This window comes from Lagenorhynchus albirostris, chromosome 14 (genome assembly GCF_949774975.1).
Source record: "Lagenorhynchus albirostris chromosome 14, mLagAlb1.1, whole genome shotgun sequence".
Classification (NCBI taxonomy): Eukaryota; Metazoa; Chordata; class Mammalia; order Artiodactyla; family Delphinidae; genus Lagenorhynchus; species Lagenorhynchus albirostris.
The window spans coordinates 58,171,848-58,198,902 of NC_083108.1; the positions used below are offsets into that span (position 1 = coordinate 58,171,848).

Sequence of the window (27,055 nt, forward strand, 5' to 3'; positions counted from 1 at the left end):
GAATAGCCCCCGCTCGCTGCAACTAGAGAAAGCCCGCACGCAGCAATGAAGACTCAACACTGCCAAAAATAAGTAAATAAAATAAATTTATTTTAAAAAAAACCACAGTGAGTTAATAACAGACTCTGCATAGGTTGTTAGTAGATGTTTTCCTGACGATGCTGATTGGCAAGAGGGGTCGCTCTCATTCCTATATAAGATGAGGGAAATCCACAGCTCAGAGAGGCTCCCTGATTGTGAGCTAGGTGTGCTTAAAATAATAGCGATCTGACCATATTTTAAACATGCTAACTAATGAAAAGACTCCTATTTTGATTGCTTTTGGAACGCTAAGAATTCTCTTATCAGTGTAAGCTTCCAATTTACTTTGTGGGCAACGCTAAATTTTTACAAATCACGTTTATAGAGCAATAGCCACACGGGCTACGCATTACTAAATCCACTGCTAAATAAAGCTGAAATTTGGTGGGTTACCTGATCATTCTCGGCAAATGTGCCAACTCCTATCATGTTTAGAACCCTGTGTTCTGAGGTGCTCAAGTTCACGCTGAGGAATTTGCTAAACAAATCCCTGGCAAGGAGTCAGAGCAGTGGTTTTCTGTATCCTTAAATCCTTTCAAATAGAAACGGCAAAACACACTGCCCGAGTCCACAATTCCTAAACTTTTGGAGTGTCAATCTTGGAGTTTCTTACTGTTTGAATCTGAACTCACTCGCTTCCCCAAAGGAGCAGCCTATTTATTTATTTTAAAAGTCAAACGGAATGAAAACTTCTGCACTTTGAATTAGGCAGCAATCAGGGCTAAAAATAACTGATTTCGCGAGTTTCCTACGGAAAATGTAAGACAGAGGTGATCAGTCTCCTTCCCAAGCGGGGTAGGTGGGGTCTGGGCCTGAGCGAGGGTGGGTCTGCACGGGACTCCCAGGGGGCGGGGGTCGAGGCGGGGGCCGGCCAGGGACTCTCAGCGCCCGGTGACAGTGCGAGTTTGTGGCAGTGATTTGGGGAATATCTCAGAGTTCAACAGGTTAGGGGGGAGACGGCTAACACACTGGCCTGGTGTTTGGGGGCTGCGTTCAATGACGGCAGGGACAGGAGGAGGGAAAAAGGAAAGGGGGGATGGGGATGGAGGAGAAGGGAAGGTGAAAGCCGCAGAAATAAAGGGCAGGGAAGAGAGGGCAGTGGAGGCTGGCAGAGCAGAGGGGGCGAGAATACGGGGGAGGCGCGCAGGCGGGCGGTCCTCCCGCCGGCAGGGGACGCGCTCCCGGCAGCCCCGCGCCCCGCCCCCCCTCCCCGCCAGCCGCGCCTGCGCCGTCGCTCCGCCTCGCCCGGGATGCTGCTGCCGCTGCTGCGGAGTAGCTGCTTCCCTTCCTCTTCACCCGGCGGTGGCGGCGGCGGCGGCGGAGCGGACACGGGCGCGGGGGGCCGGCCGGTGGCACAGCAGCAGCGCGGCGCCCGTGGACCGCCGGGGCCTCTTGAGCGCGCGCTCGCCCAGCCCGGGGCCGACCCGCGGCGCGCGGCGGAGGCCGAGGGAGCGCCGGGGCCCGGGGCGCGCGGCGGGCGGCGGGCCGCGCGGGGGCCGCATGCGTGCATGGATCCGGGCGCCGCGCTGCAGAGGCGGCCCGCGGGCGGCGGCGGCCTGGGCGCGGGCTCCCCGGCACTGTCGGGCGGCCAGTCCCGGCGGAGGAAGCAGCCCCCCAGGCCGGCCGACTTCAAGCTGCAGGTCATCATCATCGGCTCCCGCGGCGTGGGCAAGACCAGCCTGATGGAGCGCTTTACCGACGACACCTTCTGCGAGGCCTGCAAGTCCACCGTGGGTAAGGCTGGCCGGCCAGGCCGTGCATGCGGGGTCGGCCCCGGGGAGCCCCTGCCTCCCCTGCCCCGCGCCGGGTGGAGACCCCCGTCCCCACGCAGAGTCGTCCTGCGCCCCCGCCCTGCGCCGTCACGAGGCCGGGTGATGCGCGGGGCCCGTCCAGCCCGGAGCTTCTCTCCCCGGAAGCCCCCCGCCTACTCGTTACCAGGAAAAAGGTGGTGACAGGTGGGGGGCAGGTGGGCAGCGTGGTGGACTCGAGGTGTGCCCTGGCTAGATGGCCAGAGTGCGTCATGTCTGGTGAATTTTGATGCCCTAACTTTGCCGTCCTAGGAGTAGGGGTATTTCCACTGTCAACCCGGCTTATTTTCTAATTTTGAACTCACTTTTATGTTGCGCTGAAATAATGACGTTTTAAATTCCCTGTGGAGGATCTCGGGGAATATTCAAACTAACGCTACACTAAGTTTCTTTTAACTGTAAATGCGGGGCAGAAGGACTTCAGCTGTGTTTGTCCGTGACCTCAAATAACCCCCCAGGGGCTCCGAAAGTGGGGAGGAGGCCTCCGGCACCGCCAGGTGCGTGAAGTATAGCGAAGTAATTACAGAACCAACCGGGTCAGGAAGTATCGTGTCCTCAGGATGTAAAATTGAAACTGCAGGGAAGTTTTCTGATGAAGTCACATGTACAGGCCTTGGCGTTGAGGTCTGTCAGGTCGCAGGCGGTAACAGCTGCTTCTATGGAAAACCCCTTAAAAGCTGTCAAAGGTAGGGGAACCCCGCAGATGAGATGGTTCTTCGAAAGGAAGATCAGTCACCTTAAGTAATAGGGAGGGATTCCCCTAGGGGAGGTCCAAGAAACAGTGAATAAATGGTATGTAGATATGAAACTCAGAATTAAAAGTATCATTCCACACACTTGTGCAAATATTTAGTATTGTAACCAGTGGTAGTTCCAAGGTGATACAATTTGGGGATGAACTGGCTTTAAGTTGTCATGTAACGAAACACTACTACATTTAAAATGTCTTATTGGAAGACTAACTAACCTCCCAGTTTTTGTATTGTCTTTTTGTTTTGTTTGTGAGAATGTGTTTCCCTTCATGCTTTTTTTAATAATAGATCATTTTGGACATATTTGTGCTCTCTGTACCCTGTGTGTTTTTAATATCTTGGCCTTGGAGTCATGACATTAAAGTTCAGTAGTGTACCTTAGACCTGGTTCAGACATCCAATCTTGGATCATATAAAGTACGGGGAGATATTAAACCATCCAACGAGGGTTTATACTGTTATTTTAGTACCTGGCATAAGTGAAATAGAACTAAAAGCAATTCAGAATTATCCATCTTTTACGGCTCCACGCTTAAAAATATGTGAAAATGAAGAGTAACATAGCTGTACTAGGTGAAGAGAAACTAGCACAGGAATAATGGGTGGATAACAGGGCTTGGGTGGCTGGAGGGCGAGATGGGGGATGAGCACAGGTGTGCTTAGAACTGGGCAGAGGAGAGGTGAGGAGGGGTTTTTTAAGCCGGGGCCGCAGTGGAGCAACACCCGCACAGTCTGGGAAGGCATCATTAGGGGACATCGGGAATGAATGCCTCAGGACCTTGACTGCCAGGCCAAGGAGTGTGCACCTTCTCCTGTAGCAGCGGGAGCCATAAAGGCCTCTGGGTACAGCCCTGGCAGGGTTGCATCGGGTATTTGGGAATCGGGAAGAAACCGGGAGGCGAGGGGACCAGGCAGTCGGTTTCTCTGTCCCCTTAACAAACAAGCGTAAACGCACACGCCTCCCCACACCACTGCTGTTGTGGGGCTCCGTGTGAACTTGGACTTTGTCTTGCTCATGTTTGTTTCCTCCATAAGTAGCCTGTAGTGCTCGGCTTGATAAGTGTTTATTAGTTGTGGGAAGTTCAGAGAAAGATGCTAACTTCTGGTCTGACCCAGAGTGTGAGAACGCTTTAAGAAAGTTAACCCCCCTTCAATCTCTGCCTGTGAGCTGCTTTTCCCTTCCACTTATCAGATCACTTACTGAGCACCTACTGTGTGCTGGTGCTGTGCTACCCACGGGGGCTTGAGTGAAGAGGACAAAGTCTCTGTCCAGATGTGGCTCAGAGCCGTGGGGCTCGAGATGCCCCAGGGTGATGAGGGGAATGTAGAGATGTGTACAGGCTGGGGAGCGTGGAGGAAGCCCCCGCAGTCGGGGTGGGATGAGAGCTGAAGGGGGAGGCTTCCTCTGCACTGGAATGCTGTAGAGATGAAGTTCATTCCCCGCGTTCCTTTAGAAAAGCGCATTTAAATGTGGCGCTGGGTGTGCTGTACAGTTGGGGTTGCCTCACCTGAATGCCTCCCGCAGGTGGCTTGTAGGGTCCTTCTGAGGCCAGTTGTTGAGTTTCGTGTCCACGGAGCACAGTCAGCTCTGCAGATTCTGCTCCGCGGGGCCCCTTGCCCTCACCCTGTACGGCTGGCAGAGTCTGGAAAAGAGCATGTGCCCCACAGCCCGGCACAGGTGCTGACCCAGGAGGGTCGCTCCAGTAATGGCTCAGCCAACCTCAGGCTGGAAGCACGCATCTCCAGTGAGTCAGACCCACTGGACTTTCTGTAAAAGATCGTAGCAGATATCCTGAGGAATTTGAGGTAATAAACCTATTTTGTAAAGTTACAAATGAACAAAATGATTTTTTTGTTGTTGTATTATTAATCAAATCAAAAGTTGATTTGGTTTACAAGACATACAGAACTCACCAGGGTATGAAACTGAAAAGACTGTTTTTAATAATTGACGTATTGGGACTTCCCTGGTGGCACAGTGGTTAAGAATCCGCCTGCCAAGGCAGGGGACAGGGGTTCGAGCCCTGGTCTGGGAAGATCCCACATGCCGCAGAGCAGCTAAGCCGATGTGCCACAACTGCTGAGCCTGCGAGCCACAACTGCTGAGCCCACATGCCACAACTACTGAAGCCCACAGCACCCTAGAGCCCATGCTCTGCAACAAGAGAAGCCACCACGATGAGAAGCCCGTGCACCACAACAAAGAGTAGCCCCCGCTCACCACAACTAGAGAAAGCCTGTGTGTGCACGGCAACGAAGACCCAACGCAGCCATAAATAGATAGATAGATAAATAAATAAATAATTGGCCTAGTTAATGGAAATTGTGTAGGTGGAGTATTACTTTCAAATGGGATTTTGTGTTCATGGAATTGAGTCACTTGGTCTGATGTGGCTGACAGGGGCTTTAAAAGCCTCAGGAACAGGTTTTTGAAGTTTGAAAAATGGAAAAAAAAGCTAGTTGACTAGAAATTCACAAGTCTCTAAAAAAAAGAAACTCATAAAATTATGTATCTGTCAACTTTTGTTTTTTAACGATTGGAAGCTAACTGTTAAGTTTGTTTGGATCGAAATATTTTTATCAGGCAGCACCCTGCCTCCACCCACCCAGCAGCATTAAATTTCTAGAAAAACATTCTAGAAAACCTGGGCTCTTGATATAAGCTTTGCCATAAACGAGTTTGTGACTTTGGATAAGTAATGTATTGTCGTTGCATGTAAAAGTTTACGGCCTATTAGTGGTAGCTACATTTCTTGAGCATGTACTGTGTACCAGCAAGAGTATACTCTTTCTAAACCTCACGACAATCCTGAAAGTTTCCCCATTTTACAGATGAGGAAGCAGAGTCCCAGAGGGTAGACAATTCGTCCACAGTGGCCCAGCAGTCAGCAAGTGGTCAGGGCCAGGGCTGCAAGTGAGTTCCTTTTGTCTGTCTGTTCCTTAGCTTACTTTGAGATTTAAATTCACTTTATTCTGAAATTTTGGATGGCTCGGAATCAGACACCATGAAACCCTTTCCTACCTGCCTAATTTGGTCCCCCTGAGAGCCCTGTGAAGGTAGTGATGTCATCGATCTATGGTATCATTGACATTGACTTTCTTTAACTATGCCCCTATCATTTGTCACTTTCCTCTGGATATTAAAATACTGCTCTGAAAATTGCATTTCTTACCTAAATATTCAATTATTCAAATATCTTAAGCCTTTTATGTATTTATTAAAATATATTTAAATAGAGGAAAAGGAGGAGTGAGACAGTTTGGACCAGAATTCTCATTTCCTGGGCAGTAAAGTTTCTTTCAAAGTGCCGGAGGCCAACATAGGATTGCCATTTCTTTTACTTTGCCATGTAAGGACATTTTTTAACAATCCGCTACCACCGACTTTAAAAAAAAAAAGACTTAACATGAGGTAGACCCAAAAAATTAGGAAAGACAGAATATCAGAATTTAAAAGTTCTTTTGAATTCAGTTTGAGAACCTCACTACTCTGTCTTCATTTTTCTCCTTTTGCATCCATGCATTAAACTTCACAGCCTGGCCCCTGAGAGTAAGTGGTCTTAGAGGGTTGATAGCACTTGCTGGAAGCGCTGTTCCCACTCAGTCATGTGCCGTGGTCTCTGTTCTCAGTGCGCACCTCTTCGGGTCCCATGTGCACTCGGGAAGCTTGTTCCCAGGGCGGGGAAACGTCGTGGTGCAGGTGACTGGTTCATCAGGGCCAGCAGTAGAGCCGGAAGCAGAATCGAGAGGTCCAAGGAACAGGTGGACGTAAATCCTGTGCAGGACAGGCTGTCTGTGGATTGGCCTTGAATGTTATGGGACGAGACGGATGAGATGCAGGCCATCAGGTTCTGGTCCGCTTTGCCTACAAGCAGTGGAGCTGCTGTCAAGGGAAATCGACTGCTTGTACTTTATTCTGGAAATTTAGGTCACAGATTTTTGTTCAGAAACCCAGAATGATCGTTTCATACTGGATTAAAATGATAAGCTGTGTGTTTTGTGTTGCTTTTCTGTGATTGTGTACAGTCTTTTCAGCCATAGCTGAGCTGCCCGAGTGTTTTCACTCAACGAGGGAGTTAGGGAGAGTCGTCCGAATTCCCACTCCGAAGCCCAGACTCTGAAGCTCTCAGTGTCAGCCCCTCCCCTGCCGGGATGATGTAACAAGATGACTCAGGGAGAAGGGAGTGGAAGAGGAACGGTCAGTTTCTATGCCAGCGTATGCTGTGCAGTGTGTGATTTGGCTTATTTAATGCACCCGGGGCACCTGATAGGCTGTGCAGAGCGCATTTGTGGAAATAAAGTAGCTGTCTTTCAAAATAAGTGTGGAAAGTTGGCGATCCCGGTTGTTGAGGTTGAATAAAAATCTATTTAAAGACCTGGCTTATGTGCCTTCAGCCTTTCTTTCAGTGTCGTGCACTCACACTGCAGAAGAAAGTTCTGCTTATGCTCGATGATAGGGATCCGGATTCTTCAAGATTGCCTGTCCTGCAGCTGTGGGCTCTGCGGAACCATCGGCCGAGGGTCTGTGGACTGGCTTTAGGAGGCAGCCTGGGTTCCTTCGAGAGCTGATAGGGCCAAATTATTCTCCAGGCTTGCATGCCAGAAACATCGTTCTTGTGAAGCGTTTGCTTGAATTTGTAGGGAAAGCATAGTTTTGTACACTAGTCAGCAGGCCTTTCATGAGAGGCTGCTCGTACTTCTTTAAGACTCCATTCCGCAGGCCATTTCATGGTGCAGGAAGCTCACCTGCTCACCTGGCTTGTCCTTTTCAGAAGGGGAAGTGAGTCCCGAAGAGGGCCATGAAAAAAAAAATGTTAGGGAGGATGTAAAAAGCTACACTTTAACAGAGGAGGAAGGGGATTCTTCTCCTTTTGTCCTTTAGTTGCACAGCTTTGATATTCAGAAAGGATTTGGAAAGCCAGAACTATAAGCCTAAAAGAGTGCCCTTAATTGGATGGGTTTTTTTTTTTTTAAACCCTTGAACTTTAAAACCAGAAAATACAACACAGGCTTAAGAGAACATTGTATGCCGCAGGAAACCTTTTCCCCCCACATCTGACAGCCTCCTCTGTTTGGTGTCTAGTGCTGACCTAAGGCCTTCTTAGTTTACAAAACCAAAGCACAACTTGCAGACCCACCTCCGGCAAGCTGGTGATGGGAGTTGCCCGGGAACGCGAGTCTCCTCGTTGTTCCAGCGTAATGTAACGCAGAAGCTAGGCCTGCTACACAATCACGCACCCGCAACCAAACTTTCACTTTTGGCTTTTCATTTAAGACACTGGACTGTCTCCTTGGCCACTCCCGTCATTCTCGAAGCTCCCGGCAGGGGGTGGGGGTGAGAGGGAAGAAGAGTGTGGGCTTGGGGGGGGTGGGCAGACAGTCCTGGATTTAAGTCCCAGCTCTACTCACAAGCTGTCACTGTCTTTAGGCAGCACCTTAACTTCAGTTTCCTCCTTCATGAAAAGAAAAAATAGAACTCACACTCTGTTCCTCTCTGGTGCTACAGGAACGAAATAGCTTATGTACCTGGACCAGAGAAGACAACTATAGATGTTCCCTTATCCTCCTAAATTATACTACAGATGCAAAAACTCTGCAACACTCCAAAATATAATTGTTATCCTTTAAGGCTGCATACTGAAATACGTACAGGTGAGCATGAAGTGTCAAAGTGTAAGCACAGGACCTGGGTAAAGCAGAAAGGCCCTTGAATTTCCCGGCATATTTTATGGGCCCATCTGATCAGTGGTAAACTTAGTATTTAGCAAGTGAAGAAAATGTTACTGATCTGCCATTTGATCATCTGGGGGGTTTTCTTTTCCAGATCTTCCTCCCCCATCAACATTCTCTTCCTCTGGTGACCAGGAGGTTGAAATGACTCCCTGCTTTTCAGCCAGGGTCTGTGTGTAGCCAGAGGGTAGAGCCAGGCCTGCTCGTTTGGGAGCAGTCTGAGCCGGCCAGTCCCTCACTCTTGCTTTTTTGTATATTTCCCTGGCAATGCAGAATTCCTTTTTTGACGTTAAAAACATGTTTACAGCTCCCTCCCAGTAGTTGCCTCCATTCTTGCCTTCAGGTGAGGCTGTGCAGAGATCTGGGAGGCGCCAGACTGCCTGGGTTCAAATCTGTGCTCTCACACTTACCCACCTGTTGACCTTGGGCAAGGTACCAGCTGCCCAAGCTTCAGTGTTTCATCTGTAGAATGGGGACAATGACAGTATCTACCTATAAAAGCATCAAGAAGATCCCTGCAATGAGTTACTATACGCAGTAAACCCGGGAGACATTGTTCTTTGTCTGCAAGGGGAGCACATCCTTGCCCGTGAAACTTTCATGACAACGAACACGCACCCCCTCTGGAGTGCATGACCTCAGACTCCCCTCTCCTTGCCGGATGAAGTTCATGTGTGTCCATGTCTGTTCCAGCCAAGTGCACGGCCATCTCCTGCGTGTGTCCGGGTCAGGGATGGTGGGTGGTCTTTGCTGAGGTGCAGGCCATCCAGTCTGGACTGAGAGGGGCAGGTCTTGTTAGTCTCGGGGTGGACATTTAATATCCTCAGACCTGAGAGCATTTTTTAATGACATGCAGTCATTTAAACTATTTCAATAGTACCTGCTTCTGAGATGATCAAAGTATTTTACAGTTACAGTAACTTAGTTTCCGTTTCGTTGAATTCTCATAACTCGGCTTAGGTAGGAAAAGCCCCCCATAATATTAAACGGTAAGGTTTCAGAGGTTCGGGGGCCCCCTGGGGTCAGTACTACAGGAAGGTGGTCTGCATTGCCTGCCCTTTATCGGGCGCTCTCCCTGAAAGGCGGTGGTCAGGCAGAAGGCTGGCCTCATGTTCAAGAGAGGGTTTCCTAATGTTAAATTTGCCTCTATCTGTGTGACCTTGACACATTTCCTAGTTTCTTTTCTCACTGTCAACTCAGTGGAAATGCTGGGAATCCTCTCCATCAGTAGTCCAGGATTGGGCGACACCGTCAAGGATAGATGTCCTTGGAAGAAAAGCCAGTGTGTGCACCTAAGATAGTTATTATAAACTGGCAGTAACGTCGTAACCACTGCTTGAATTGAGACCTATTTCAGAGTCTGTGAAATCATCCATGTTAAGTAAACTAGAATCGTAGTCTGGTGCCAACTGCAGGTCCTCGTTGTTGGGGGCGGGTGTGCGAGTGGAGGAGGGACGCTCAGCTGTCATCGCAGGCATGGGCCGCCGTGTTATTTTTGCTTTTATTTTGCTTCTTGCTGGAAGGGAATGTGAAGAAAGAAGCTTCTGTTTATTTTTGCTATTTTCATTTTTGTAACTTTTTATGCCCCAGCAAAACGTAACACGGCAGTTTTTTTTTTGTAAATGTTTTGCCTTCAAGGGAACTTAGAAATCTAATCAGCACCAAGTGCAACAATTCTTTATGCTCTTGCTGAGATTTATGAAAGATAAATACAAAGATGACAGCGCAAGGGTAAACGTTGTTCTTTAACAGCCCCTTAACAGCCCTTTAACAGTGACTCTGGGCCATTTGCAGATTTTGCACTTTTCCTTGTTTCCACGCATCTGACTTTTATGTGAACAACCTTTGGTTGCGGGCAGTGTTACAATTTTGAATCTCGGCTCTGCCCCTCAACTGGCAGAAGTGATCATGACTTTCAAGCAAATGACCTTGGCCTCGCTGAGTATAGTAGTGCCTGGCTCGCTGGGCTCTGAAGGAGCCCACATGCTGCATGTCAGGCACAGGGGGTCTGACAGATGCCCACTCTCATTGTTATTAAAGGAAATTAAGATCAAGCCGACTTGAATAGAATACATAGCTACACCCATTGACAGAGGGATTACCTGTGTCCTTTCTGATCAAAATATTTTTAGGAAGACTTCATACATTGGTTAAGCTTAAAGAAGGGTAGGCCCCTGTCACGTGGCAGGACATTCACTTAGTGGACCGTTTCCTGTCTATGTGACTGAGTAAACTGATACTGTAATAATCTGCTGGGAGGGGCACGTGTAGGGAGAGGATCTGGACGTATTAAGACTGACCATCCTCTCAGGTTTTACCATCAGTAACAGGAATTGTAGGAGAAATGAAATGCTCCATTTCCAGGGTGATGTGTATGCGCTAGGCACCCTGAATTCCACCACTCTGTCCACCAGGCACACTCAGGACAGAACATCCGCCCTTCCTTCCTACGGTTTCAGTGTGTGTGTGTGTGTGTGTGTGTGTGTGTGTGTGTGTTTCATCATCAGTCCTCAATTTCCTCTTATTTCCAAGAAGAGTCAGCATTTCTCCTTACTCACCCAGCATTTGCTGGAGAAGAGGGGCAGGTTTCCATTCACCAGGTTTACTGGGTCGTTGTGGTGGGCCAGGCAGTGTTCTAGGCTCCAGGGAGCCAAAGGTGAGTGTGCTCAGAAGGCACCTGTTCCTGTCACATGGGGGAGACCCACGGAGCCACGGGTCAGGGCTGGAGGGGGCAGAACTGGTAACATGGATGAGGAACGCGGGTAAGGCATGGGGCTGTCGGGAGGCTTAGATGGGAAGCACCTAGGACCGAAAAGGTTCCTGGGCAGAAAGGGAGGGTCTCCAAGAGAGAAGAGCAGAGGAAGGCACTTTGCCAAGTGCCTGGGCTGTTGATTTCGGTCTGGATGACTCAACTCTTTAGGGGCAGGACTGTCTCCACCACCTGGTGGAGTGGTAGGCTGGCTGCTTCCCATTGCTTAAGACGCTATAGGAGGGGACTTTCCTGGCGGTCCAGTGGTTAAGACTCCTCACTTCCAACACAGGGGGCAGGGGCTTGATCCCTGGTCGGATCCCTGCACGCGGTGCAGCCAAAAAAAAAAAAAAAAAAAAAAATTGACACTATAGGAAACTTCGTTTTCAACAGAAGTTGCCACTTTTTTTTGTCCCTTATTTGTTTATAAACATTGGTCCTGGGCGGCCCTGCTCAGTCAGGAGTCTCTGTGCTGACTTTTCTCAAAACTAATCCCCTATTTGAGGCTATTGGTGACTTGTTACCTTTTGTTAAGGATCATATATAATTTCTATGACATGTAAATGTTAAAAATAGACAGCACTATTTTTGACTTGATGTAAAAAGGCTTTTAAAAAATGTGTAGTTGTATACTTTAAGGATTTGTTTCAAGCTATAAATGGAGTAAGTTTCCAACCATTACCAACTACTTAGTGGCTGTTAGATATGGTAAAGGAAATTTCATTTAAGAGAAGGGACTATTTTAATGATCTGTTTTCTTTTGTGGAATTTTAGATTTAGCCACTGGGTATTTTTCTGTTGTTGTTAGTGATGTCATTAACCTACTCACTAAAACTAGGTAGTTTTGGCTAAACAGATTCTTAATCCTATTCGCTGTTCGCTCATCTTTGCTATGTTCTCCTATTGAAATTAGTAGTGTATTTATAATCACACGGTGATACCATTACCACTTATCCCTGATTTTGACTATTAATGCCCTTTCCTTTCATTTTTACTCATTAAACTTGGTGGTTACAAAATAGCCACAGTGCAGGACTGCTAAAGTGGGAAAGTTGTTCAAGTCGGTTGACAAAAAGGTCTGACATGTTCAGGCTCAGAACGGTTCTTAGCAGAGAAAACGGCCTAATCAAAACAAAAATTGTTTGTGCTGGCCGTTTCAAGGGATTCTTGTAGTTGACGTGAAGCAGAGCTCACGAAGTATCATCGGCCAGTTCTTTTCGATAAAATGTAGCTGGCACTGCAGCAAGTCTTAACAAGTTGCAGCTCCCTTAAGTAAAATTAAAAAAAAAAAAAAAGGAACTAGAAACAAAAGCAAAACAGAATAGTAGTCATGGCAGAATGTGAATTTGATTTGTAAATTGCTATCACAGAGTAACATGGTGAGGCCCTAATTTTATGCTAATATCAGGAAGAAAGGGTTTTGTCTGAGCTGTGCCTTTTTAAAATCAGAACGTAGCATATAGGTCCAGGCTGGTTTCCAGGCCTGTAGAATATCACGTTAGGCTCTGCTCTTACCTTGTGGTTGAGTCATGAAGGATTCTGCTTGGTGTCTATTTGAGGATGTTGGTCGTGTACAGACATGCTTCCTGTTTCAAGGCTGTCTGAGAGTCAGTTGACTCGGGAAAGCAAAGCTTTTCCAGAACTGCAAGTGAAATTGGCTTAACCACTGTTTGCTGTGACCTTTGAAATCAGGGCAGGTGTAAGAGATTAAGAACCAAGATGCAGTAGCCTATTCTCCAGCTGTGACATTTTATATTCCTGCCACTTTTCTTTGTTGTACAGACCCTGGTCCCACCCAGGGTTGTAAACATGTCTTTTGTTTGCACTGGTGTCTGCAGTGTGTTACTAATTATAAAAGTCAGCTGCATGCCTTGGGCTTCACCTCAAGAACATCATCTGACTTTGAAGAGCTGCATCACTGCCCCACCCCCCAGCCCCGCCCCGGTAGAGACCCGGCAGCATCGGGACCCTGGATCCTTGAAGCAGTCACCATATAGTTCCTGTAGAGATTATGTTTCCAGTTCCCAAATTTAGCTGGCATCCCTTTGGTTTATTTTTTCTTAGCTGTGAAAATTGTGTAAAAAATATTGTTTTGAAATCTTGAAGTTTTCTATAAGTGAGAAGTATATAAGGTAACATCCACAGATGAAAATTTGGTTTAAAAAATTATCTGAAGCTTTAAGGGCTGAATTGGAAATGGTTGATGATTCATGCTGGTTTACTTGTTACCGTTAAAGTAAATAAAAAATGAAATTAAGTTGTATGAGTAAATTTTTAAAAAATAATTCCTCTTCCACACTGTTGACAATATAATAATGTCACTTTTGTGAATGCTAAAAAATTTAATACAATAATTTGTAAATTCAGACTAAGGCTGTTTGAAATCAAGACTGAGTTTCCAGTGTAACACGTAAGAATTTTCCCCGAGATAGCATGCTTATAAAACCATTCATTTGTTCATGTAATGATTAGTTGTAATTTTTAAATGGTTTTTATGCTACATCTCTAGTAGTCATAAACTCTATTATGAATAGCAAATGCTGCATCTCAAGTTCAGGGTAAAACCGAACATACCGTGGCTCTTCAGTTGTGCCGGGAAGCACAGAGTGATGGTCGTTACGCATACTGGCAAACTTCTGCTTTCTCCTTTTAGGATTTAGTGTGATCAGTTTTTTTGGTTTTTCTGATAATGGCATAAAAATGTACAAGTAGTAGTATTTTTCTGACGAATTGCATTGTTTTTGCTTCATCTTCGTCTGTTTTATTTACAGGTGTTGACTTTAAAATCAAAACCGTAGAGCTAAGAGGAAAGAAAATTAGGTTACAAATCTGGTAAGTGGGCATCTACACCCAGTCCTGCCATGTGTGTTTACCAGTCCACATGCTTGTCTAATACAATTAACCGTTCAAGCTGGTCTGTCGCTCCTATGTCTCCGCTCCTTGGCTCACATTCAAGTGGAATGAATGGACCTTCCTTCAGGGGAGAGTTCACTTGTCAAGGGAGAGTTCAGGAAAGAGTCCACTTGTCTCAGATCCCATTTGCATATAGGAGTTGTGGGGAGAAGAATGTGACTTTTATGGCAACTAGTTTGGAGCCTTTAGTCTCTAGTTTCACATCATTTGACAAAACCGTCATCACTAAAACGATGGCTCCGCTGCTCGTCTGCATGTTTTTAACATTGCTTTGCGAGCATTCAGAGAAAGGCCAGTGTGTTGCTCCCCGGAGTTGCGCTGTCTCCTGGCAAGTCCCCCACAGGCTGTGTCCCTGGTGGCACCGCGTGGTGGCCACCGTGGGACACGCATGCCCTTCCAGCTCCATTGCCGGAGCCATGTGCCCTGAGGCCCTCCGTGCCCCATGGAGGGGAGCCCGGAGAGACTGGGCTCCCTGCACGTCAGGAGCGTGTGAGAGACTAAACCAGCCGTGTGCGGACCGCTCAGCACTCGGCCACCGCGGGGACCCCCGGAGCCCCTCTGGAGGAGGGCCCGGGGGCGGCGGCAGTGGGAGCGGCCCTGCCGGGGGTGTCCCAAGTCGCCCTTGCTGTTAACACGGTCGCGCGGCAGCATCTCAGCCACTAACTCCTCCCGCAGGTAGACCTCAGCTCTGAGTGTTTGTCCGCCGTGTGTGTGTTGCTTTCATCCGCGTTCATTGCTGCCGCGTCGGTAGCTCCATCGTCACCTAACGCTTGCGTGTTAGTGCCATGCCTCATCCTCACCCGTGTCCCTGTCTGGGGCGCCACTGCCCCCGAACCAGCGGAGGAGCTCGCCGGCCGTCAGGTAATGTCTGCATTGGTGACTGCTGACTGTTTAACCCACTTGAAGGATTGGGGTGGGGAAGTGTTGCTTTTCTGTTTTGTGTTTTTGTTTTTCGTATTTTTGTTTGGGGCTTGACTATGAGACGTTTATGGTCTTGCCTAAATACTTGGTAATAGAAAATGGGTGTTTCTTACTCTGTTAGCCCATGACTGAAGAAGGCATCAGGCTGTGTGTGTGCATTGCTGCCCAGGTTTTGAATTCTGGAAATAGCAGCAGAGTACCTTTCACGTGAGCCGCTGTTTCTAGCCGTACACTCTTTAAGGTAAAGACAGTCTTTAGGGACTTCCCTGGCGGTCCAGTGGTTAAGACTCTGCGCTTCTGCTGCAGGGGGCACAGGTTCAATCCCTGGTCAGGGAGCTAGGACCCCACAGGCCACATGGCGTGCCCAAATTAAAAAAAAAAAGACGGTCTTTTAAAGGATTCTTGGAGGCTCCCCTGGTGGCGCAGTGGTTGAGAATCTGCCTGCCAACGCAGGGGGCATGGGTTCGATTCCTGGTCCAGGAGGATCCCACGGGCGTGGAGCAACTAAGCCCGTGCGCCACAACTACGGAGCCTGCGCTCTAGAGCCAGTGAGCCACAACTACTGAGCCCACGCGCCATAACTACTGAAGCCCACGTGCCTAGAGCCAGTGCTCCGCAACAAGAGAAGCCCGTGCACCGCAACCAAGAGCAGCCCCTGCTCGCCGCAACTAGAGAAAGCCTGCGCGCAGCAACGAAGACCCAACACAGCCAAAAATAAATAAAAATAAAAATAAATAAATTTATTTTTTTTAAAAAAAGGATTCTAGGGGTGTGTCCACCTCTGTACCTGGCACCTGTGAAGGTTGCCTCACAAAGGAGACACAGGTGTTGTGAGAACGTTTGTGACGCACAGTGGGTGACAGCAGTGTCCCAATGATGACACGGTCACCTGTCCAAAGAGGCACATCCTAGGTGATGTGTTAATACTTGGGTTCCGTCTCAGGCAGGAGTAATCTGATTTACAGAGGTATTTACATCCAGGTGTCCTGTGCCCTGGAACTCTGCTCACTACAGGCCTTCTGTGCCGGTGACATTGGATCCTTCTGGAATCCAGCTGCCTTCCTTTGAATCTGAGCTAAGAGGGCCCAACCTTGTGAATCCCGCTCTGGGGGGTAGAGCGTGAGCATGCAGCTATGGGAGATGCACGCACGCCCCGACACCACGGCTCTCTGGGATGTGAAAGCTGCCTCCACGTCACTCCTCTGCTGCTCCTCACCCTTCGCACTTCATTCCCGGAATTTTTAAAACTGCACAATGTTGGTGGAAAATATAACTGAGGGAGGGGCCGTCAGATTCATTGAATTTTTTTTTTTTTTTTTTTTTTTTTTTTGCGGTACTCGGGCCTCTCACTGTTGTGGCCTCTCCCGTTGCGGAGCACAGGCTCCGGACGCGCAGGCTCAGCGGCCATGGCTCACGGGCCCAGCCGCTCCGCGGCATGTGGGATCTTCCCGGACCGGGACACGAACCCGTGTCCCCTGCATCGGCAGGCGGACTCTCAACCACTGCGCCACCAGGGAAGCCCGTCATTGAATTTTTTGAGAGGTTGATTGCCAGTTTTCTACAGGGAGTGTCCCAGGGATTCAGTGAGGAAGTAGAGTTTGTCTTTTCCAGAGGGGTTTTCACCAGTGAATAATGTACCTACTGACACCAGCTACCTGCTAGTCCCTTAATACTTGAAATAGGATTCTTATCTGAAATAGGATTTTTATCTTCTGGAGTATATTATTTAAGGAAGGAAAAACCTTCTTTCCATCACTGTGATCCCGTAGGTAGGAAGGAAGCACTGGCGTCACGGCCCAGCCGGTAAAGGGACGCGGGGCTTCTTTCCTCCCTGGGAGCCGTCCTCAAGCTGTGGCTGTTGTGACCTGCTGTGTCCCGGGTGTGCTGTCATCACTTTACTCTGTCCTGGTCGAGGGCGTAGGGGGAGCCGATGTGTTGGAAAGAGCTCTTCAGAGGTCCTGTGCTCTGACCTAGACTCAATCCATGGAAGTTTCACTGCTGGCCGGTTTTCACAAGGAGGTTGTGTTAGTAGACATGCATTTTTTCTTGATGATTTCTGGATATAGCCAATCTAAGAAAGTATTATTTACTACAGATTCCTAAAGGTTTAAGGTAGCAAAAGCTGCAGATGTCATTGTCGTATTTTTAGGTCACACTTTATGTCATTGCCACATTTTTTAAGTCCCTTGATTATCTGTGGTTAGGAAAAGGACCATTTTCCCATCTCTGCTTGAAGCGTTTCCAAGTGTGTGTATATAGAACTTGGTGTAAGTATAGCTAAAATAAGATGTCGACCAGAATGTAATTTCATGAATTTGTATCCACATGCTGTCTGGAAATTATTCACAGAGACTTAGGTCTGTTGTGTTGAGATGGACTTGAAGCTGAGAACTTAGCCTCCCACCTTTAGGCAAACACAGAATTAAGATGCTTCCTATGAAGGCCTCTTGTTCTGTCCAGTGCTCACTGGCGGGGAATTTGGTCTTCACCAGCGTTCTTACGTTGACATCAAGTTTGTTTCCTTTCATTCTCTGCTTGAAGAGGTAGAACGCTTCATACACTGACTTTGGTTCCTACAAATTAAGAATTGTGTCATTTAAACTGATATATTAAATTTTTAAAATGACAGTCTTTGAATTTTCAAAGCATGGTTGCATTACCCAACTGTGGAAACAGGATAGCAGGAAGTTTTCAATTTGCACCAAAAGCAGAGAGAGAAATAATAATGAGATCACAGGCCACCAGTAATAAATGATGATTTGGCTGACAGTAATAAGCTGTAAATTTGTAAGAATCAGCTCTCGGTCAGTACAGTGGAAATTCAGGTTCATTGAGATAAAGATGGGAAATACTAGGATTCTTCATCTTCATGAAGATATACCGTGATAAACCATGATAAACCATGATACCAAGATAAACCATGATCCGGGCATTGGTATCGTGTTATCATCTAGCTGTGTGAAAAGTGGAGAGTAGTGTGGAATTTTTGTGGTACTGGCTCAGCGTAGGTATTTAATATACACTTAACTTTTGCAACCCAGACATTTTGGAAATGTGGAATAGTCTCTCAAGGGAAGACGCTTTTCTGCCTCAAGCAGTGAGAACCAGGCACAAAGAGACGGAGTCAAAGGAATGGCCTTAATGTCTCCTCTCTGGGGTCTTGTGAGCTGGCCTTATTTGGACTTATTTGTGTTATAGGTCGCCTCAGAGTTTGCCTCTCGAGGTCTCCGCCCTCTTTCTGTGTGTCTGACTTAAAGCGGAGAGAGTCAGCTAACTTCACAATGTTTCTAAGATCCCTAAGTGTGCTACTCATGTAGCGGGTTTTTTGAAACGGTATCAAAAATGCCCGTTACTATCTTGATTCCTTGATTGTTGGGTTTTTATTAGAACTTCTAGGGATCTGCTGTCGCATGTCGTGCCTGTAGGTTACAGTGCTGTATTGTACACTCAAAAAAGTCTGCCTTCAGAGGGCAGATCTCATGTTAAGTGTTCTTACCACAATACAATCAAAATAATTTTTCAAAAACTTGTATTATTTCTAATTTCTCTGTTCTTGAGCCCCCAGTTTCTGATCCTGATTCAGTGAATATGTATAGAAACGAATGTGAAATTGATTTAAGCTAAAAGTCAGCTTAAAACTACTTAACATAAAGATTCATGAAAGTCCGTAATTCCCAAAATGCTCAGTGAAGACCTTGTATCCGATTGCTGTTTGAATTTGTGGTGCAGCTATCATGTGCTAACCACAGATTTCAGAGTAGAAAAATGTGGGTTATTTTTGCTTTTTTTTTTTTTTTTTTTTTTGCAATACGCGGGCCTCTCACTGTTGTGGCCTCTCCCGCTGCGGAGCAACAGGCTCCGGACGCGCAGGCCCAGCGGCCATGGCTCACGGGCCCAACCGCTCCGCGGCATGTGGGATCTTCCCGGACCAGGGCACGAACACGCGTCCCCTGCATCGGCAGGCGGACTCTCAACCACTGCGCCACCAGGGAAGCCCTATTTTTGCTTTTTAAAGAAATGAGTGAGAAATGTTTTATCAAATCCCAACTTGAACAAGCCAGCACTTGTGATAGGAAGAGAAACCACAGTCTGAAAGATTTCACTCTTTTTTGGTTTGAAAGTATTAATTATGCCCCTAAATGTCTAGGATCCTGGAAATAAAATTGTTCAATGATTCCTTATATAAATGAATGGTATCTAAATCGATTCCTTCTCACCTGATTTGAAGGTGCATTTTTGTGTCTCTAAGTTGGTTTTAGGAATCCTGAAGAATTCAGTCCCCATCATTTTCAGTGTTCCAATTTTGGGGCAGTTCTGGGTCAAAAAATAAAGTTCAGGGGACTTCCCTGGCGGTCCAGTGGTTAAGGCACTCCCTGTGCCTTCCAGCGCAGGGAGTGAGGGTTCAATCCCTGGTGGAGGAGCTAAGACCCCACATGCCTCGCAGCCAAAAAACCAAAACAAAAAACAGAAGCAATATTGTAACCAATTCAATAAAGACTTAAAAATGGTCCACATCAGGGGCTTCCCTGGTAGTGCAGTGGTTGAGAGTCTTGTCTGCCGATGCAGGGGACGCGTGTTCGTGCTCCAGTCCGGGAAGATCCCACATGCCATGGAGTGGCTGGGCCCGTGAGCCGTGGCCGCTGAGCCTGCGCGTCCGGTGCCTATGCTCCGCAGCGGGAGAGGCCACAACAGTGAGAGGCCCGCGTACCGTAAAAAAAAAAAAAAAAAAATGGTCCACTTCAAAAAAAAAATCTTAAAAAAATAAAATAAAGTTTGTTTGCCTTGAAGTGACATCCACTTTCTGCATTTTACCCATGTAACCTTTTGTTCAACACCTGTGGATCGAGGGCCCGCAGTGGGCCAGGCACCCACTGGACCCTGGTGGACAAAACAGACCGGCCTCAGGTCCTGGGCCTTCCAGCCAAGGGCACAGGACAGTCTTACAGCCTCTGGAGCAAAGCAAGTGGCCTTGTTTTACCAGAAAATGAATTTGCCAGCGAGCTTCGTTGTTTGTTTGGGCATAATGACATATCCCTAAGCGGAGCTAATTTGGTGGCAAGTCTAGTCTGATCAAAGCTGTAAGTTACAGCACCTTTGCCGTATGTGTTTTAGGGACACGGCCCCACAAGTTTCACCCCATCCAATGCGTCGGGAAGAAGTGTCACATCATCTCCCCATTTCAGAAGCTCACATGCTGTCCTGTGAGAGGCTGTGGATGCCTTGCAGGAGAGAACCCCGTTGTCTGTGTACCCCACCACCCCTTTGCTTCCTCTGCCACAAGCCACCCATGTCACATGGCCCTGGGAGTATGCCGTGAGTTAGGGTTCTTCAGGAAAAACTAAATTATAGGTGGTCTTTAAAGACAGTCTGTAGATTGTCTTTAATTATAGATTGTCTACAACGGTAGATTGTAACTAAAGATTGTTTTCCTGATCAGGAGGCCTGCTCTGTTGAGCCTCGGTTGTAAATTTGTGATGATTCTCAAGCAGTTTCTTGGCTTCTTAGGTTTAGAAAATGGGTTTCAGCCAGCTTCTGTGCACTATTAGTGTGCGTATATCTTCATGTGGAAACGGACAACTTTTCCTGGAGAGGAAATAAAGCTTTAGATTTCAGGGCAGCAGTCAGAGAGTGATGGGCTTGGTGGTTTGCAAAGCTATTTGGTACCTCTTCTCCCTTTGCCTTTGACCACTACTCTGGAGGGATTAAGAAGATAACAAGACCAATTCTGTAGCGTTTTTCATTAGTGGGGACTCCATCAGCAAAATCAGATACTCACCGTCGAGTTCAGTTAAATGAGTTCTAGGCTTAAATCTTTTCAGTTATCATCCATGCATTTTGTCATTGTTGATAACCACCTAGTTTATGGTGTGTTATACTTTCCACCATTTTACACGGCATTTGCTTCTCTTCAGAATCTTGGTTTGAAAGAAATTGGGGCTTCCTTATGATTTTGTTTGGATGTACTTAGCTCAGAAAAGCTACCCCCCACTAAGAGTGAATATGCACAGATGTGTGAGGAGTTACTCACAGTTGGGCTGAGGCTCTCCCTGTTGTTGTTCAGAACTAATTTTTGCTGCTGTTTCTTAGGGACACAGCAGGTCAGGAGAGATTCAACAGCATTACCTCAGCTTATTACAGAAGTGCCAAGGGGATCATATTAGTATATGATATCACAAAGAAGGAGACATTCGATGATTTGCCAAAATGGATGAAGATGATTGATAAGGTAGGTGTTGCATTTCTCTCTCAGATGTGAACTCTTTGCTTGTAGGTGTTAATCATTACAAAAGGAAGAAGGGAAACATTTATGGAGCATGTTTTTTCATCCTAAATGTCATTTAATCCAGATGACAGCGTTCAGAGTAGGTATATAGCCCTGCATCATAGATGAGGCAGAGAAGAACTAACATGTCTCCAGGATCCCCTTATAAATAATAGAGCCAGGATTTTTATTCTGGTACCTGGACTGTGTGACTTCAAAGCCCAGACACGCTCATTGCACACTGCCCAGCTGCATCCCTGGAATCAGATTCAGGACTCCTTGTTTCTGCAGAAAGTTCACTTGGACGCGCACTTTGTGAGTGTCCACAGAGTGACAGCCTCCCAGGGACAGCCGTCTCCACTGTGCCCGTGGGAGACGCCAAGGGCCTTGGTCACCACGGGACCTCTGCCCTCAAATGAGAGATGGCCTTCACCTCCTCACTTTGAGCTAAAGAAGAGTTTATCCTTTGGACCACACTTGACTATATGGAGACAACCCAAGTCTATATGAATAATGTAATCTGTGGGTTCCCCTCTGAGAAACGGGGACCCAAAATACACATGTAGACGACACAGCCGCTGAGGGTGAGATGTGGTGGTCAACAGTGGCCACATTTTGAGAGTTTTTTTCCCCCTTATTCAGTAATTTGATGTTTAGTTCCTTTGTATAACAAGCACACTTAGTATATTATAAATTGGATTTTGTTTACAAATTGTATTAAACCCATCATCTGTTAGATGATGTTGGAGAATGTTCCTTTGCAGGTCTTGCTAAGCACATTTTCAACGCGTGCCTCTTTAAAGTGTGTTAGGGACCAGGGTTGCCAGGGTTACGGAGATGTCGGGACCCAGGGCGGGTCTGGGCTCTGGGATGGCGAGTCTCGGGATGTGATGTCCTCCCCTGCTGAAGCCGCGGAGTGTGCTCCTAAGGACCTCAGACAGGGGCGCCCTCGCTGCCAGCTGCCAGCACGAAACCGAGGGATGGAGTTAAAACCGAAGGCAGTGGCCTCCATGTTAGGGGCTGCTGTTCTTTTAAAACTTAGAAATGGAGCTTAACTTTTCCTCATTCTAAAATTAATGGTACCTTGCCATTATAGAAAATTTAGAAAACCAAGAAAAGCACAAACGTAAATTTTAAAAATCTTTAGTTCTGTCATCCAGAAAAACTAGATTGGGTCCCTGCTCCATTTCATTTTACACCTGCTTGTTTAACTAACTATTGTCACAGGGGCCTTCCTGTGTCAGCTTAATGTTCTTCCGAAGCTTTTGTTTTGTTTTGTTTATCGCTTCATTCTTTTGTGTACTTTATTTCATTCTTCACCTGCTTTGTGGGATTTTTAGGTTTTTTTCAACTAAGTGTAAAACTTTGCCTATATTTTGAGTCATTTCCCTAGGATAGATTCTTAGGAATCATGGGTCAAGGGTTGAGAACATTGTGCTTCGTCAGGCCTGTGACCACAGTGCCGTGAGCCCGGCAGGAACCCTGCCCGGGACAGAGTAGATGCTCAGAGATCGTGAAGCAGGTGGTCGGAAGGGTGAGACGTGTTGCCTTGGTTGATGTTTCCCGTCGTGTGTGATGTGCCTGTCTTTGAAATGCAGCTTCTTTTACAATCCCACAGTACGCTTCAGAAGACGCAGAGCTTCTTTTAGTTGGAAATAAGTTGGACTGTGAAACTGACAGAGAAATCAGCAGACAGCAAGGTGAAAAGGTGAGGAAAGGGGGTCTTAGCACCCACGCTCTGTACAGTGAGCACTCTGTGTGCTTTCCCTTTTAATAAATGACCTTATAATTATTTCATAATTTTAAAAAAGTAATCACTCAGTTGCATCCTTCTTATTCATTTGCTCTTGTTAACTTCCTGCTCCTTTAAATTCATTTTGAAATGGAGGGGAGAAACACGCATTAGTGTATCCTGCATTATTTAGTATCTCACCTGACATCTTATACAGAGAAATATTCTTTTAAACCATATAATCGCTTTCGTCGTGGTTTTTCTCTCACTCTGACCTTCCGTGGAGAAACTGTGATACTCACGTTTTAAATGTCAGATACACTACAGTTTAGAAACTTGGGCATGTAGTTTGACTTGGCGTCACCTTACAGGTTTTGTTTTGTTGTTTTCTTATCATGTAGGAAATTGGCTACACTTGTGAACTTTACATTTGAGGGTAAACAGGACTTTCCAGGCCTTTCGTCCCAGCCCTTCCCTGAAAGCCGAAGCCCCAGAGCTGTCCGTCCCCCGTCACAGGCCCCGTGCGTGTACATTAGATTGTGTTGCATCCCCGCAGAGAAAAATAATTTGTTTTCTTAGTTTGCACAGCAGATAACTGGGATGCGGTTCTGTGAAGCAAGTGCCAAGGATAACTTCAACGTGGACGAAATATTCCTGAAGCTTGTGGATGACATCCTGAAAAAGGTAAAAAGAGAGAATCGTACATCGTGAAAGCGTTTCATCTGAAACCTGTTCATTGTTTCCGTTGCTATTTTTTGGTTGGGAAACTTTTATGTAGAAAGGGAAGCACGGGGGTCATCGTCAGGCTGAAGACCAAGGGGGCGAGGACCCGGCCCAAGGAGCCAGCTCGCTGCCGTGGCAGCCTCTCCCCACGTCCCTAGTGCCACGTTCCCGTCCTCGCTCAGCCTCACACGTGGTCTGGGGAGCGGGTGTGACCGCGGGCTGTGTTATTTGACTTTTGCTCCTCTCTCGGAGTTTTCCGACAAAGGACTGAGTTAGATACAGACAGTGGAGGTCTTGCCCCGCCTTGGGGCCCTGCTGTCCGGCGGGACCTGAGGCCGTCCCGGGGCCTTTTGTGGCGCCAGGTGGCAGGAAGATGGCTTCACTGGACAGCAGCACTTTGTTCAGGCATCTTTGGACTTGCATCCAAAGATTTCTTAGTGAGATCTTTAAGTGTATTTGTATTACTGTTACACATAATCGACTCTGTTCAAACGTAATTCAGAAGCTTCTAATACAATGGCTGTCTGTACAATTACCAGGAGAAGGTGCTTCTTTCTTTAGTAATGGTATAACCCCGGAGAACACAGAACTGTTTTTTCCTTTTTTGGTACGTTAAGTTTCCATTATACTGGACTGTGAAAATAAATGTTTATGAGGTCCGTCGGCTCTCTTCTGCCGTAGGGTGTGAAATAGGCTGCGCGGCGTTTGTGTGATGGTTGAAGCTCCCTGAACCTGGTTCTTAGGTTTTGGCTTAATGTTTTCATGCCTAATTAAATTCTGATGATTGAAGAGTTTTCTATACAAAATACTTTGGTCTTCTATAATGGTATGATTTGTAGTCTTTACATATACATTGTTGGGTTAAAAGGTACTTGTCTTTTTCTTTATCCTCAGATGCCTCTGGACATGCTGAGGAACGAGCTGTCCAATAGCATCCTCTCCTTACAACCAGAGCCTGAGATCCCACCAGAACTGCCTCCACCCAGACCACACGTCCGATGCTGTTGATTCGCTACTTTGGAGACAAAGTGGGAGCGATTCCTGGAGAGGGGAAAGTTTCCATTCTGCACTACAATCATTTTGACCATTTCCTTTCGCACTTTGTAATCCAAGTCAGAGCTATACACTAACTTGTAAATACGCAGATATGCAATCCTGGGTAAGTTTTGGTTATAAATGACATATTTCCCTCCAAATTGTTATATTTCATGCATTATCCCGGTGCCTAGTGTATGTACACTGGGAAACGTAGTACTTCTAATACGAAGAACAGGAGAAATGAGAGCTATAATGTTTCTTGAAATAAGTAATTGTCCTTGTTAATTATATTATGAGGACAGAGATATTCTGATAAGAAGAAAGAACGTGGTGCTTTGCTTACTGTTTTAAAGAAAATTTGCAAAACTAAAGACTTTTGGGGGAGGGGGGAAAGCGATCTTGAATGCTTTTTCTTTATTTACATTTCTCCCAGCCGTAGCATCTTTGAAGTGTTGGAGTGTTTCCCACAAAGCAAGCCCATTCGTAGCCGTCTTGAAGGTTATTTATTCACATTACGTATTACTGATAGAATATGACTAGTTAGAAGGTAGGACTTGAATTGGCCGCGAGGCCCGAATCTCTCTGGTTTCCTGATGGACATACCCTGTGCTTTTAAGAACTACAAAGATTCAATAAAGAAATGTTTTTGAAACTATAGAAGATTTAAAAAGAACACTGCTGTCCTAAACAAATCTTGTTTAAAGGAGTTTTAAAGAGATACATTTTACTATATCAAAGAACGTACATGTATTTGCCTAAACATTCTATATACCTTTGTAATGATAAAACTTCTCCCCTTGATGGTGAAGCTTATTCCTATTAAGCCTAGACTGTGTTCTTTTTTTTTCCCCCCTGGTCTGATAATGAATTTGTGAACTCTGTCTTTGGTATATCTTTTCTTAAACTGCACTGTTTGTTTAGTCAAGGTAAATAAGTCATTATGTATTTGAATAACTTGGCGTGTCTTGAGTGTTGTGATATGAGAAGCATTGTGGTCTTTCTACACTAATGAAATGCAAATAAAATTTTGTATTTATGAATGACAGTTGAGTTGCCACACTCATTTGTGCAGTTACAAATTACGTATTTGACAATATTCTTCCAAAACTCCACATCTTAATCTTTTGAGTGTCTTCGATAAGAAAAATGCAGCCTCCTCCTCCATGGAAAACATTTTGATAGTTTCCCAAGAGTTTTAAGCATAGAACTACAATACCACCCAGCCATTCCACTCCTGGGTCTGCATCCCAAAACATCAAAAGCTGGGGCACAAACAGATGCTATACACTAATGTTCACAACTTTATTCGCAGTAGCCAAAAAGTGGAAGCAACCCAAGTGTCCATCAGCGGGGGATGGATTCTGACACAGGCTGCAGCGTGGATGGCCCTTGAGGACGTCATGCTGAGTGAAATGAGCCAGTCACACGAGGGGCCTAGGCTAGTCCAATCCACAGACACAGCCCTGGTGGGTGCCAGGGGCTGGGGGAGAGAGGAATGAGGAGTTACTGTTTAGTGGGTACGGAGTCTGAGTGCAGGATGATAAAACTTTTTGGAGGTGGACGGTGGTGATAGTTGCACAACAATGTACTTCACGCCACAGGGCTGCACACTTTAAATGGTTAAATATATGTCTGTTTACAGATAGTGTCCTCAAGAGAATGTTCTGTTTATCCTCAAGAGAACGTTCTGGTTAATGTCTCTGCCTTCTGCCGTCCAGCAGCCAGTCATGGATCGTGCCGATCATTTACCTGTTGTCTCGCCTCCACGACGGCCCTCCTGTGCTCTGCCCTGTGATGCCAGGGCCGCAGCTCTGAAGGACACCTGCCAACACCCCTGATCTTCCCGTTAGACCTGCTGCTGGGATGAACTCGGGGGGATGGGAGGAGAGGGGAAGGGACTTGCCATTTCCCCCCCGCTCTTTTCCCCTGCAGAGACAGCTGACCTTCAGCTCCAGCTCCCTGCGGACCCTCAGCTGAGCCTGGCTGCACCCACCAGAGAGGCCAGGGCAGTGGCACCGCTACACTGCTCCTTGCCAAGTCTTCCTTTTTCTACCTCCTGGATCCTTGAGGTGCTGTTTCAAGTTGGTAGGTGGTTTTATTTAACACTTTAATTAAAGTTTTGACTATTAAAACTGAGGGGTGGGACTTCCCTGGTGGTCCAGTGGTTAGGACTCCACGCGTGCGCCGCAGGGTATTCAATCCCTGGTTGGGGAACTAAGATCCCTCATGCCACTGAGTTTGAGGACGCGGTGAAACGAGATTCGTCTTGCTTGTCTCAAGCTGTAAAGCTACCTAAACTTAGTTGGTGGGTATTTTCCCCCCACAAATGACTTGCATTACCAGGGA

At 46.7% G+C, this 27,055-nt stretch overlaps 1 protein-coding gene and 1 long non-coding RNA gene across 2 annotated transcripts; one reads left to right on the top strand and one right to left on the bottom strand.

Annotated features, from left to right (window-relative positions):
• Positions 1-1,316: 1,316 nt before the first annotated feature.
• RAB12 (RAB12, member RAS oncogene family) lies at positions 1,317-25,754 on the top strand. The gene is made up of 6 exons (XM_060121849.1): positions 1,317-1,815; positions 13,892-13,952; positions 21,042-21,180; positions 22,835-22,924; positions 23,528-23,632; positions 24,566-25,754. The coding sequence occupies exons 1-6, from the start codon at positions 1,332-1,334 to the stop codon at positions 24,677-24,679; spliced, it is 993 nt and encodes a 330-aa protein (XP_059977832.1). The 5' UTR covers positions 1,317-1,331; the 3' UTR covers positions 24,680-25,754.
• Positions 5,840-14,146, bottom strand: LOC132504447 (uncharacterized). Its single transcript, XR_009534889.1, has 3 exons — positions 13,695-14,146; positions 12,636-12,800; positions 5,840-9,887 (listed from the first exon to the last, which is right to left on the bottom strand). It is a non-coding gene; the product is annotated as an uncharacterized LOC132504447 (long non-coding RNA).
• Positions 25,755-27,055: the final 1,301 nt, after the last annotated feature.

What these genes read in the sequence shown, in the direction of transcription:
- RAB12 (XM_060121849.1), top strand. Translation starts at nt 1,332, where the DNA reads ATGCTGCTGCCGCTGCTGCGGAGTAGCTGCTTCCCTTCCTCTTCACCC. An exon ending in GGCCTGCAAGTCCACCGTGG is followed by an intron (nt 1,816 to 13,891) that starts GTAAGGCTGGCC and finishes TTTTATTTACAG; the next exon opens with GTGTTGACTTTAAAATCAAA. An exon ending in GGATGAAGATGATTGATAAG is followed by an intron (nt 21,181 to 22,834) that starts GTAGGTGTTGCA and finishes ACAATCCCACAG; the next exon opens with TACGCTTCAGAAGACGCAGA.